This window comes from Meleagris gallopavo, chromosome 12 (assembly GCF_000146605.3).
Source record: "Meleagris gallopavo isolate NT-WF06-2002-E0010 breed Aviagen turkey brand Nicholas breeding stock chromosome 12, Turkey_5.1, whole genome shotgun sequence".
In the NCBI taxonomy this organism is placed as follows: Eukaryota; Metazoa; Chordata; class Aves; order Galliformes; family Phasianidae; genus Meleagris; species Meleagris gallopavo.
In genome coordinates, this window is record NC_015022.2 from 3,480,023 (window position 1) to 3,494,728 (window position 14,706).

Consider the following 14,706-nt stretch of genomic DNA (forward strand, 5'->3'; position numbering starts at 1 on the left):
TAGCAACTCATTAAGGAGCAAAATACTTTTGAATCTCATTCTGGGCTATTCCAATTGGCTTTTTTCCAAATTAAAGAAAAAAGTGTCAATCAGATGTACTAGAATTTGCAGGACTAAAATGAGATCCTTCTGTTGAATAATTTCTTTGTTTTGTGTTATTTGGGGGGGTGGAGGGTTTTATGTTTGGGTTTTTTTTGTTTTGTTTTGTTTTGATGGAGTAAAGCCTTTGCATTCCTCCCAGATTGCTATAGTAAGGCTCTGTAAATAGGTTTTGAAAAAGCCTTCTGACTCTAAACAAACAGATTTAGAAGTTTGCTCTGAATTATAAGGCTATTAGAGCTCGTCTGTTGTGCTACTGTATATTGGGCGCAGTTTGTTGTGACTAATTTTAAAAAGGGGTTTAGAGTTGCATTCAATTTCCTGATTCAGGAAAATCCTGCAACACCATTATCTACATCACAGTAAGACACAGTTACTCCTATGCATAAATGAACTCAACTTAGGAGGCTGAAATAATAGAGGTAAGCTGGATAAGAAAACGAAATAACTTTGTAAGATCTTATAGCCAGATACTGCGATGTTTAGAGATGATCTGGAATTTTTGTTTGTTTAACCCTTGTTTTATGCCAGGTTTAAATAATGAAGAGTACCAAGTGGTCATCGGAAATGATACAACTCATTACATTATTGATGATTTGGAACCAGCCAGCAATTATACCTTCTATATTGTAGCTTACATGCCTCTTGGAGCCAGTCAGATGTCAGATCATGTGACTCAGCACACCCTTGAAGATGGTAAGACAGATAAATACCACTGTTTTTAAGTGAGCGTTTTTTTCACACTGAATAGAAATGTGCAGTCAAGTACTAATAGGTTTCAAGGATCCAGTGGCATCAGTGAGACTTCTAGATACCAGTGATCTAAGACTGAGCCAGCTAATGATAGCAATGGGAATAAAATAATATTCTGACAGAGCAGCACTGTATATTACATGACATCTTTTATTTACATTGAAAGATATTTCATTACATCAGGTAAGGAATCTTTTCGAATTTTGTTGGAAACCTGCGATTTCATCTTTGTGACTTTGTTCCTCCAGCATCTGAAACATGAATTGAGTTGCACGCCCAGTGCAGCTTCTGTAAATTTTGAAGGAAGGTTTGGAATAACAATTTGACATACCAACTCCCCTCCACTTTTCTGTTGTTGCAGTTGTTTGTTATTTGCATTTTGTTTATTTGTTTGGGTCTATGTTTGAGAAGGGCTAGAACACTTCTCTTATGGAAGGTTGAGGAAGCTGGATTTTTTACGGTCTGATAGTGGTAGTAAAAGGGGGAATGGCTTTAAACTAAAAGGGGAAACTTAGGTTAGATGTTTGGAAGTTCTTTATTCAGAGAGTGATCAGGCAGTGGCACAGACTGCCCAGAAAAGCTGTGGATGCCTCATCCCTGAAAGTATTCAAAGCCAGATTGGATGGGATACTGGGCATCCTGATGTGGCGGGTGGCAGCCAGCCCACAGCAAGGCATTGGAACTGGATGGGCTTTAAGGTCCCTTCCAACCTAAGCCATTCTATGATTCCATTAATTGAAGTTTCGTAAAAGACCATACTGACTTATTTCTGTGCCTTGAATTAACTATCCAGAACATCATTGGAATTGATGAACAAATTCTGATAGGATTAAGCTTTGTCAGAATGGAGCACTTCCAATTGTCTGCCTGTCTTGTGTCTCAGTTTCAACTGGGACAAAATTTTATTCTGCAGAGTGTCTGGTATGATGCGATGTTTTGGTTCTAGGAGAAAAACAATGTTGGTAACACACCAATGTTTATTGTTGCTGCTAAGCAGTGTTGTTCAGAGCCTCATCCCTGCAAGTGTTCAAGGCCAGGCTTGATGAGCTCCTGAGCAGTCTGATCCTAGTGGTTGTCAATCCTGCCCGCAGCAGGGGATTGGAACTAGATGGTCTTTGACATCCCTTCCAACCCAAGCTACTCTGTGATTCTGTGAAGGCCATTCTCAATGAAAGGCCCAAGGAGCTGGGAGGGAACAGAATTGAGACAGCTAACTTAAACTGAACAAAGGGATAGTCCATGCTATATGACATCACGTGGAAGAAGTTTTGAAGGAGATTCATCTAGCTCTCTTCTGCTGCTTGGGATGCTAGCTAGGCAGGGAGTGGTGAACAATTGCTTGTGCATCACTAGTTATATACATTTATATTATATATACATTTATATATACATATATATACATTTATATATACATATATATACACATTTATTATAGACATAATGTTTATATACGTTTATATACATATAAATATAAAATTTTATATATATGTGTGTGTATGTACATATAAATGAAGTGTGTGTATATATATATTTATATATTTTTATATAATAAATATATACAATAAATATAATAATAATAAATAATAAATATATTAATTAATAATAATAAGTATATTAATATAGTTTATATATTTTTATATTTTTTCCTGATTCTCTTTCCCATCCCACTGGGAGGTAAGGGATTGATGAGCAAGCTCTGTGGTGATTAGCTACCTGCTGGGTTAAAGCACAACACGTAGCCAGAAGTGACTACTCTCATAACATGGTGGAAGGAAGTACACACAGAGTTCTAACCACTGCTGGGTGTTGTTTAGATTCCTAGTTTCAGCTGCTGCATGTAATGTTGACAGTCACTTTGACAGAACAGTAAGATGTTGACTGCCATCAATTCCTGCTGGCAGTAAGAGAAGAAAATGTTGAAGGCTTTACAGAAAGGAGCTTGCTCACTTTATATTATATGCAGGAGATTGAGAAGCATGAGCAGTGTCAAGCTATTCTTAAAATAAAGAGGAATCTACAAAACTGCTTATTACAAGTACCTCACCATACGTTAAGGTGTCAGATGAGAATGTCACATCTTTCTTTTTCTGGAGCTGAAAAACTTTTGTCCTTTTCCTTTTCAGTTCCCTTGAGAGCTCCTGAAATCAGTTTGACAAGCCGGAGTCCTACAGATATTCTTATCTCTTGGTTGCCAATTCCTGCAAAATACAGGAGAGGCCAGGTGGTACTGTATCGTCTATCTTTCCGCCTCAGCACAGATAGCAAAATCCAAGTCTTGGAGCTGCCAGGGACTTCAGATGAGTACCTCCTTGAAGGGCTGCGGCCTGACAGTGTCTACTTGGTTCGTATTACTGCTGCAACAAGGATTGGCTGGGGAGAGGCATCTTTGTGGACCTCCCACCGAACTCCAAAAGCTACAAGTGTGAAAGGTAATAATGCTTATGTTACCCACTGCCTGGAGATGGGGCCAATTGTGGGCTTCATCTTAAGGCTGCACGTTTTTCTGATAGGTAACAGAAGGATGTGAAACGAGTTTTCCCATTACATGTTCTTATCCTAAGGATATAGGGGAATCGTGTTCTAACTATGATTTTGCGTATAATCTACACAAGCTTATGATTTTAGTATCAGGATCAGAAATTGTCAAGAAATGAATCTGTCTTGTGCTTTATGTGTGACAGCGGAAAGAAAAGCCAACGCATTATTTTTGTGTTGATCTTTGATTGTTGTCACAGGCTGATATTCATGTGTTTGGTATGGTGGTAGGAAACTTTAATTTAGCTTTTGTTTCCAATGATTATATGTTTTTCTTCTGTTCCACATGATTTTAATAAAAAACAAGCAAACCCAAAAAGTCAGCAGTTCAGAGTAAAACTCTTCTTCATATCAGGACATTTCACACTGGCAGCCTGTGTGGGTGCACAAGGGAGCTGAGTTGACACGTGTCTGCTCTACAAACAAAACACAAAGTTTTGAGTATAGAGATGGACTTACTTGAAATCCAATTTAAGTTGTTACAGCTGAATTTGGCTTACATTATTATTTACCAATGTTGTATACAAGAGCATTCAATTTTGCATGAATGCCTTGAAGGTATAGATTTGAATTTGTAACAGTATTTCTTAGATTAGTCCTCATCCATCTCATTTGAATTTAATTGAGTTTTGACTAGTATAGCTCTTGATGAAGTGTGATGTTATTGCTATTTACATTTACTCTGGCTTATTTTAAAGCAAGAGATCATTTTATAGACTCTGGATCATCCTCATTTTCTTTTGAGAAAAAGGAATTGAAAATACTTTTAAAAATTTTAAGTAGATTTTATTTCAATTTTTTTTGAGACGCTGAATTAAAAAACGGCTATTTCCTAATTTACCTGAAATTATGCTTTTAGATTAGCTACAGGGAATCAGGCATCCTAAAAAGGAACTAAGTAGGTAAGTACATAAGTGAGCTAGAATCAAAACCTTGAGTGAACTTTTGACTGATGGGCATTCTGATTTTAATGTAGGATTTTGTTAATCTTAAGTATAATAATATTGTGTATATTTCTCTAAAATCAGCACCAAAGTCTCCTGAGCTGCGTTTGGAACCAATAAATTGTACAACCATTACAGTACAGTGGCAGCAGGACTCTGATGACACTGCAGCTATTCAAGGGTACAAGTTGTATTACAAGGAAGAAGGCCAGCAGGAAAATGGACCGATTTTGTTGGATGCCAGCGATCTTGAGTATACTGTCAGTGGTTTAGGTAAGTATAGAACATATTTCTTAACTGTTCTGGAAGGCAATAAATTCAAAGGACATCTTAGGGTTCTTAAATCTTCTGACCTACAAGGCTACTGCATTAGGTTTGGCCATCTATATTTCTTGCAATAAACTTTTTAAACTAGATTTATACCGCTGATGGATAATCCTATCTGTATCCCAAAATGGATGTTGTGCAACACTTAGATAACCGGATCTTGTCAATCTTGCGTAAGTTAGAAGGACACCCAGCTGCATGCCACAAGAGACAGAACTGGTGGTTAGTAAATACCCATCTTTTTAGTACTCAGTTTAATACTTGATACTTTAGTTTTTGGGTGTTTGTGCTTGGTCTAGTTAACAGTGAAAGATGAACACAAAGTACCAAAGATTTTTCTCTGGTGTTTCTAGGCTACGTTTCTGTTATTTGTAGCCTTTGTCATGGCTATAGTGCCCAACAAGCATCGCTCACTTTGGCATGGCTATAGAACACGTTACTATAAATTCCTAAAAATATTACTAGGATACTGAAATAAAATGAACTAAAAATGCCTTTAAGTATTAATGGGTTAGTAACATGCACAGGGTACTAGCTAGTAGCCTCTCTGCATGTTCTCCTTTATATTTCAAGTAGTACTGGTAAATATTTGCAGAACTAAACACAAATATTAGAACATGGAGCAATCCTCTTGTAGTCTTTCAGTTGATCATCAGACTGTTTCCTCCTGTAGCTCTTGCATTCTTTATCAATGCAAATGTCTTGGTATCACTCCTTGTAAGAAGGTGCTTCTGTTTATATATAAAAAGCTGCATTTTTTTAATTTAAAAGATGTGACCTATAATGTAATCAGCAAAAGTAAAATAAGACTTGACACTTAGTATTTGAAACATGTTGAGAAAGTTTACTTAGGAGTAACGTGGAGAACTGAATTATCAGTATTGACCTGTGGTCTTAGCTAAGTCAAATGGCCTCTTGACTGTGATCAGGCAATACTCAACTGCTGCATACAGTTGAGATACTTTTTTAGGGGAGATCATAAGGGAGAGCATTCTGGTCTGTTAACTGGACAACTGGCCATCTGTGACCATTCCTACCCAGAGCATCTGGCAGCAGCTGATTGTTTAACAACAGAGCATTGGCTTGGCTTGGAAGGTTGTGCTGTCTATGTGTGTAGGGCACAATTTATTTATTTATTTATTTATTTTTTTACTTCTCATTATGCAGTAACTAAACAATAATTTAATTTAGGCAAATTTATTAACTGTGTAACTCCCATCATGGGAATTGTTCAGTGTACTAAACCTCCTCAGATTGAAATACTGTTTTACAGAATTATATTTAAAATATATTATCTGTATGTTTTTTATTGTTTTTTCTTTCCAGTAAGCACGCAGATAGAGGACAAAACGAAAGCAAAATGAGTTTGAGGAGGTAGAACTGTCACACAGTCATAGTGTTACCCGAATTCTAGGATGTATGGATGTGGAAGATTCACATGCTTGAATTAACCATTCAGTCATGGTGCATAGGATGTTTGAAGTGTTAATTCCTTGCCTAAATTCTAAATATCTACATATGATGACCAAAACAGGACACATCATATAATCTGATTGCCCTTCTTTATATTTTTAATATGTGTAATTTATGATCCCATAAGTTAGACCTGCTGAAGAGTGTGTGTTTTCATGCAACTTTCAAGTAGACATCAGCTTTTTTATTTTTATGGAGCATATAGAGTTATTTGAAATAACTGTGTAAGTTTATTTATTGTTTTCTTTTTAAAATCTTCTTTGTAGCATTTATAGAAAAAGGCATTAATTGCCACAACTACAGAAGACTCAGTTGGCACAAGAAATTTGATCAGGTCATGGTTTTAGACTGCAAAGGTGATTATGTATGTTGAAGCCTGGGAATTTCACACATATTTCTCATGGAGATAATACCTGTTTGATTGCTGTATTTGACTATTGAGAAGTCAGCTGTTTGAAAAACTTGTGTGAACTAAATAATTTCTTAGAAAACAGTACACAATCAACCTTATTCTTCCTGTAGTAGCTGTACCTGTGGAGAATATAGTAGGTAAAATGATTTGCAGTATATAAAATAACAGAGAGTGTAGCAACAACCATGCAGAAATAAGGGACTTGATTTGCTTTTCTTTTTATTTCTTGTAAATAATCTAAATCATTTAACTAGGATATTTTACTAAGATATTTCTAATTAAAATATTGCCTATTGGGAAGTGGCCCTGAGATGAAGCAAGGGAAGCTATCGATTTTGGTTTCTGACTGTGGTACACAATCTTCACAAACTGGACAGTGGCTTTGAGAAGTAATGTTCTGCCATCTATTTGCCTCTTCTTTGGATACTAAACTCACGGAGTCACAGAAGGGTGACTAATCAATGAATGCTAATCAATTGGCAGCCTCTTTAAAATAAAGGACCTTTAATGTCTTCATTATGAGCCGTATGCGTTGATAGAATATTGCAAGTGTGAGATCTTAAGGGGCAAGGTGTGTTTAGTGGCTTCATTTTCATAGATGTTGGATAACATGGTCACATGAAAGGTTATTTCTCATTTGGGAATGCTTGTAGATGCTTTTCATGGCAAAATTTGAGTACTTTCTCATTCATTCCTGTTGCCACTGAACAGTTTGTCATGACATAAGGCTGCACTACCATTTCCTTTCCTTTTGCTTAGTTAATAAATTGCAGGTAGGGTTCTAGTGAAATGTGGAGCATAACAATAAGTATCTGCTTGGAATATTTTGCAGATGTTGATTCACATGGTTGTCAGTTATGCAAAATCTGTGTTCAGGGAAGACTATTCACTTTGTGGCAACTGAAGTGCATTAGAATGTCAAAATTCATGATTTCTTAACAAAGGAAATGTTAGCAGTGATACTGGAAACATTGTTGATGGCATTTATTATTGGTAACATTGGTGAATTACTGTTAAATGACTTGCAAATGGCTACTGGACCCTTGATAGAAGGACAAGGCTGATAAAGCAGAAGCAGCAGTGGCCATGTAAACGGTTTCAATGATTGAACGTTATATATAGCAATATAAATATTATGCTGTATGTTTTAATTTGTTGTTTTTTTTAACCTTACATTTTGAGAACTGATCTCTTCTGCTCTAGAGTAAGTCTACCCAGTTACTTCTGTCTATTTTTTAACTGGATTATTTAACGTGACAGTCACAAGGTAAATAGAATTAAATGATCTGATGAGAGTCAGGGCTGCCTTTCTCAAAATAAATATTCACAGTTTCACACAGACATTTCTTTGTGTTAAAGGTCTTGGCATTTATTTTTCATCAGTGAGCCATTTCCTAGTCCAGTGTAAAATTCCATTATCACTTCAATTTGCTACAGGAACATACCCTTCAGTGCATACCATTCATTTTTGACGCTATTTTTAATTCCTCCTTTGCTTACTCCTGCACTAGAAAGTTCTGACTTTTTACTTCCAGTCTGGAGAAGAGAAGGTTCTGGGAAGATGTCTTTGCAACCTTTCAGTATTTAAGAGAAGCATTTTAAAAAAAGACTTTTTACATGGTCTGATAGTGATAGTACAAGGGGAACTTTAGTCTTTAAACTACAAGAAGAGAGATTAAGATTAGATGTCAGGTTGAAATTCTTTACTCAGAAGGTGATGAGGCACTGGCACAGGCTGCCTTGAGAAATTCCCCATCCCTGGAGACATTCAAGGCTAGGTTGGATGGGGCTCTGGACAGCCAGCCCAAGGCAGGGATGTTGGAATCGTTCAGTCTTTAAAGTCACCTCTTCCCCAAACTATTCTGTGATTCAGTTCTAGGCAGACCGTTTTTCTTTGTGAGATTTGTTGAATCTGCTATTACAGATTCTGTTTGTTTCAGCATGTATATGTTTGTTCAGAAGTTGACTTTTCTTGGTGGAGGAGTTCATTTGGGAATTTTCTTGCATGAGTTTAAAAGTAAAAACCAACCAACCAAACAAAAAAAGGAGTATCCATGGAAGCCATATGATCATTAGGAGGGTAGAAGAGCACAAGAGGGGCAGTAGCTCACCCATTATAGGCTTATATGGTTTGCTGGAACTAGGAACTCCTCAGAGGTAAGTGCTACTGCTGATTGGAATCTCATCCCACCAGCTATATCTAGACAGATTAAAATAAAATTTAGCTTCTTGTTTAACAGATTCAAGAAAGCAAGAAAGCACAACCCACTGTGATGCTGTAACACAAGTTCATTCTTAAAGTTCCCTAGAGTTCTCCCCTTTCGAACTTTAATTAAATTAGAAAGACAAATTAATTAGTTATTACCATCCTAGTAACAGCAATGCTTTTTTACTAATTAAGTGAATGATGATGAGGGAAATGCATCATTTTCTTGTGCCATTAATACCTTCTACACCTGGAAAAAAGGGAGGAAAGAAAGAATTCACTCTGCAAATTCATCCTTCTGTAGTTGCTGTCTGGACACTGTAGCACCTTGCGTGATGGTAGTTACAGTGAAGATTTCAGAAATTTGCACTTAGGTGACAAGGCTCATGTGGGATTTCACTAAATGCTCCTGAAACCCCGAGGCAATCAGGTTGTGGCAGGGATGTGTACACCTTAGGTGCTCTTTTGTTCCTGTTGCACACAAGATGATATCATGCTAAATAACCGTTTTCAGCCAGAAACACCTTAGGGGATGGAAAAACTGGTCTGTTAGCTTCAGTGAAAACACCTTGAGCATGAGAGCACACTCAGCTTGGCCTTTCCCTGGCATGGCCCCTCCCAGGAGAGCCTGTGAAGTGCTGTCCTGTGCTTGGGCTGCAAACCTCAGAGTGCTGCTGGCTCCCCAGGGCCAGGTGCTGCAAGGCTGCGGGAGATGGACAGAGCCTGCTGGTGGTTTGTTGAGCATGAAATTGAGTGTATCTGCTTTTATATTTGTGTGTATGTATACATACACGTGCATATATATAAATACTACAATAATAATTGTTAGGTGATTCTTGGGAGGTGTGCAGACACTGCAGGCCTTCTCTCTGGGATAGCTTCTTGGGGTTATCTAAAGTTGCTTAACATGAGGGATATTGCAATCCCTTGCTGCTGCTTCTGATATTCCAGTTTTATTATACTTAATGGCTTCCTCCTACTCAATCCAGTTCTTTTGGAGAATATACTTAGGTTCTGCCAGACTTGTTTATCTAATATACTCAGTGTTATTGGAATGTTTGATCTTAATCAGCAAAAATACCATGCTTCTGTGGAAACTCTTCAAGTCCTACCTCTGTTGTTGCAGAATGGAGAAATGTGGGAAAATGCATGTCCTTCCTCAGTTGGACAAAATGTCATAGTGCTTTATGAGGGTGTATTTTGTGACCCTGCATGGTCTCTGCTCTCAGGAGACGCTTGTGCTACAGAATTAAACAGCTACCTCTCATGCTTAGCATTCCTCCAGAGACTTGCTTGGCCTTTAGTTGTTTAATTTCACCTGGATTTATACAGATCATTTTATAACCATGATTATAGCTAAGCTTCAGAGCAGCTCTAAGTCTAGAGCAGCAAAGACAAAGTGATTCTACAGTCTGTAGAATATAAAAAAAGACAGCGCAAAGAACTTCTCCCATGAAGCTGTCAGATGCGTGTCACCCAAGTGCCTTTTCAAATAATTTCATAAAAGCACTTTGGAAATTTCATAAAGCAGTTGATATAATAGTCAGATGTGACATAGTGGTTTGTTTTGCATTCTATTGCAGTTGTATGTGCAGGAAGGTGTAAATTTTAGCTTTATTGCCATCTTTCTTGTTAAGAACTACAAATGTTGTAATATTGAGAAGAAATGCTGTATGAGCATGTTCTTTTATTTTTCAGTTTCAGAGTGTGACTATCACTGTGTCCAGGTCGTTATTTCTAATAACTGGGGCTGTAATTTCAGTTCCATCCTGGGTTTTGTTGGTGTCAAAATGTAGGCTTGCATATTTGTATCTGAAAATTATGGGCCATCCAGAACTGCATATGTGAGAATTGATATTGCTATCTGGTTATAAGTCAGTATGAAAATTCAGCTTGAGATTCACAGGTGAATTTCAAGGAGCCTAGCATTTGAACAGTGTAGTGAAAGAAAAAACACAACTCTTCTCACTCAGTATACTTTTCATTTTTATTCTTTTATTTTTTTGATTCTTATTTCACATTTAACTATTTCCAAATTCTAGTTGATGAAGTAGAACCCAGTATTGCAGAACACCTGTATTTTTGCTGAAACAACTTTATGTTGAGTCAGACATTCACTTTGAAATTTTTATTTAAACAAGCTCTAGCTGCCTTTAAAAAAAAGATAAATAAAAATTGGTAATGACAATAGTTCTTAATGAAGTACAACTACTACGGTTTTTTCTGCTCACAGTACCGGATGATGGTACTGTGTGCTGTATGTACTGGAACCAATATATTTACACTGCTGCGTTGTGAAAAGTGTCTAATAGCTCAGTAGGTGACCAGGACAAATATTATCATTTATTAGCACTGTTTACAGCTGGGTCAGTTGAGTGTTTACTCATGCTGATTACATCCTTAAACTAAACCTCTTATCTGTCAGTTCTCCTGATTGTATGTAACAGGCTAGCTACTACTACTTATCAGTTAAAACATGAGGGATTTGCAGGGTAAAGGGAGGAGGAATTGGCCAAACTGCACAGGAATAAAAGCAAAAGCTCTAGAAGTAGACTGGGCATGTTTAAAAGCAGCCTTTTTCCGTCTGTGATCTCGTACTCTTTTGCAGACATGGCGATTTATGTATATTTGTATTTAACAATCCCAAACTCTCGGGCTAGTCCTGCTGTGATGATGTGCTTCTACTATATGTCAGTAAATGAGAGGGACACATTCCTTACTTCATAATCATAAAGGGCGGACCTGTCACCACTTTAAATGAGTCTGTCTTCTAAATGCAGACATGGCATATCTGCTTATCATTTTTTCCTTGTTCTCTTTTCTTGAATTTATAAGGGAAGGGGGCAAACCCCTTATGATTAAAAGAGGCCAGGGAGTGGGCTTTGCTACATTGCATCTTTTCTTTTTACTTGCAGAATATCAAAGCAAGTGCTGCTTTGGAAAGTTTTTGTCCCTTTTTTATAGAACCATACGATGTGGTACAGGCCGTAAGTGTACGTGGAGATCAGATTTTTTTTTCCTAGTTCTGTGGTTGGAGTTTACAAGCTGGTGCATTATGTTTTGTTTCAAGCGTAGGACAGTGCTGGTAATTCCTCTGGACATATTTGTAGCATTTCTTTCCAGATCAGATTTATTGTTGCTGAATGCACAGAACCTTGGCAGGAGCAGAGAAGGAATGGAATCTTTGTTTTGTGCTGTGCTTTTTGGTTAAGCAGTTGTTGGTCCGCCGTACAGCTTGATGTGGAGCAAAGCAAGCGAGTAGGGAATATCAGGAGGTTGGACAGTGCAAATGCACTGAGATAGGAGACTGGACAAACTGATTTGCAGACTGACCCAATTCCTCAATTTTGTCCCTCCCTTGTGAAATTAAAATACTAAACTGCTCCGTTTGGATGAAAAATCAATTCATCCAGGTTATAAATTGAATTTTTACTAAGCAAAACTGAAGCTTGCCTTTAACTGTGCATGCTTTTGTCAGAGCTTATTGGCATGGCATCCATTACAGCAATCGTGTCTCTGGCTCCCACTTGTATGTACAGCAAAATGGGAATCTTAGATAAACATCAGCTTGTTTTTTACTCCAGGGAGGCCAGTGCTAACATTGCACACTTACTGTGCAGTTCAAGTGCCACATCTGTAAAAAAGCAGTGCCTCCCTTCCTGAGCAGTTCTGCAGTTACAGTTCTCTTGCATTGTGCTCTATCACATATTTGTCTCACAATTATGTATTTTCAGTTGAATTTTAGTTCTCAGATAAAAAGATTACTTTGATTATCACATTCTTTCTCATAGTACAGCCTTCGTTAAATGAATTTGATTTATTGCTTCTTTTTGATTTTAAATGGCATCTTTAGTAAACCTGCCAGTGTTGTTGTTTTTGAAAGTAAATGTTATTTTCACACAGTTTATTTGTAATGGAAGGCTTTAATTAATGTTTGGTATATTTGTCAGTCTTAAATTACCACCAAATCTCTCAATAGTTTACTGATTCAGCCAGCAGACAATTTAATAGGTGCCAAATACTGAAATCTGCAACATCTGCATTAGCAAAGTAACTGTTTTGGTGTTAAAATGTCACCTGTGACAAAACATGACAAGTGCTGGGTAAGGGGAATCTCTGGGCTTCTGTGAGTAAAATTCAGAGTCATTACATTGTTCTAAAGCAAATGGAGTATTATTTGTCCATGTGAGCAGACAAGTAAGGTCTCTCTTAGTTAAGGTCTTTCAGAGAGAGGTAGATTGTGTGCTGGAAAAATTGCCTGGCTTTTTTTTTTCTTTATGTAACCTTCTTGAAAGTGCTCCCTGAACTACTGCAGTTTGAATCATTTGTCTTGGAAAATGGTCCTGACGTTCTCATTTGACCAGGTCTTAACTTTTGCAGTAATCCATGTTAACTTTGCACACCAGTTGCACTTTAAAGGTGAGGGACGGGAAGGGAGGAGTGCAGAATGAGATTGAATGTACTGTATTTCAAAATAAGTGCTAAGAACAGTTAAGCCTGGCTTTCCAAAGAGACACTGGTAGTTGTCTAGGTGAAGGAAGTTTTGTTGTTTCCTGGGTTGATGCCTTGCAACAATTTTGTAGATGAAAAACAGTATACAGGCTTTAGTAAGGCAATGGTTGAGATTGTGTTCCAAGGGTTCACTCCAGTAGCACAGAGAATTTCTGCCTGCCTGGTTTTGGGGAAGGCTTTCTATCTCTTTATCAGCTGCCTCCATATCTGAGTTGGATGCAGTGTTTTTCTCTTGGGACATCAGACTAATTGTGTTGCAGCTCCAAGAAGGGGAATCAAAGGTGCACTGCAAAGCACTGAAAATAGGAACGGGGGTTGTTTATGTTCTGTCGAGATAACCTGCCCACCTCTAGTGCAGCAAACTGTGTCTTGTTAGAAGCATTTAAACTTAAAATGATCAGAATTTTGCAAGAAATGCTCTGTGCTGTTCTGTGTTCTTGGGGTAGAAATTCCACCATTTAAAGCTAACCCTGTGTGGGAATTGAGTTGGGAAATTGGGTCATGTTCAAGTAGTGTTTCCTTGTTGTTTTGCTGGAACTGAAGGTTGATATTTACTTCATGAGAAGAATGTATTGATCACTATTGAAAATATTTACAATTTTTTCGATGTAAAGAAAAATCCTTGGAAAAACCCTGTTACTTTTGAAGAGCTTCAAGTATTATAACCAGTCCATAATAACACATTTTAACACCTACGTTGTAAAAGTTACCAGTAAATAATGACTAATTAATCTATATAGATATATATCTATATAAATCTATATATTATATTTATCTATATCATATTTCATTTTTATGATTGGAAAATACAGTTTTAAAGGGAAAAAAGGGAAAGCAGGTAAAATAGCAGACACAACCAGACAAATAGAAACCAACGACAAAACAGCAACAAAAATAAATCAAACATAGTGGACGGAAACAAGCAAAAACGATCCACGTTGGTGTTTTACAACCTTTTTAAATCTAAACAACAGTTAATTTTTCTGAAGTGAGAGGATTTGTCTCTGAGAGACAGCATTATTTAATTTGCTGCTTATTGGACTTCATTAGTAAAATACTTAAGTCCTGGATTGCAAAGAAAATGCTCCTTGGAGAAGGCTTAGAGAAAACTCCTGTTATAGGAAATTAAATCAACATTGTCCATTAATCATACTGCATGTCAACCCCCAGACCTCTCTTGATTGTTCTTGGTGAATGTGAGGAACCATTAGATGTGTGAGGTCCTTAAAGGTCTGAGTAAGTCAAAGGGGAAGAGTTTAAAAAAATGCCAGTGTTAGCACATGAAAGAGACTTCAGAGTGGACAGAAGAAAACATTTGCTGTACAGAGCTAGTTACATTTCTTCATTTTTTCCCCCCAGTGTTTTTTTATTGTTTTCTTCCTTTGTTTAACAAAAATCCAGATGTTGTGATCAAAATGTTAACATTAATTTCTCCTGTGTTTTTT

The 14,706-nt window shown here is 37.2% G+C and overlaps 1 protein-coding gene across 1 annotated transcript in view; it reads left to right on the top strand.

The window, feature by feature from the left end:
• Positions 1-14,706, top strand: part of LOC109369550 (protogenin-like) — a 38,652-nt gene that overhangs the window by 20,257 nt on the left and 3,689 nt on the right. Inside the window, exons 2-4 of the mRNA XM_031555209.1 lie at positions 631-795; positions 2,976-3,281; positions 4,416-4,604. Of these exons, the coding sequence (XP_031411069.1) occupies positions 631-795; positions 2,976-3,281; positions 4,416-4,604 (660 nt within the window). The remainder of the gene's footprint in view (positions 1-630; positions 796-2,975; positions 3,282-4,415; positions 4,605-14,706) is intronic.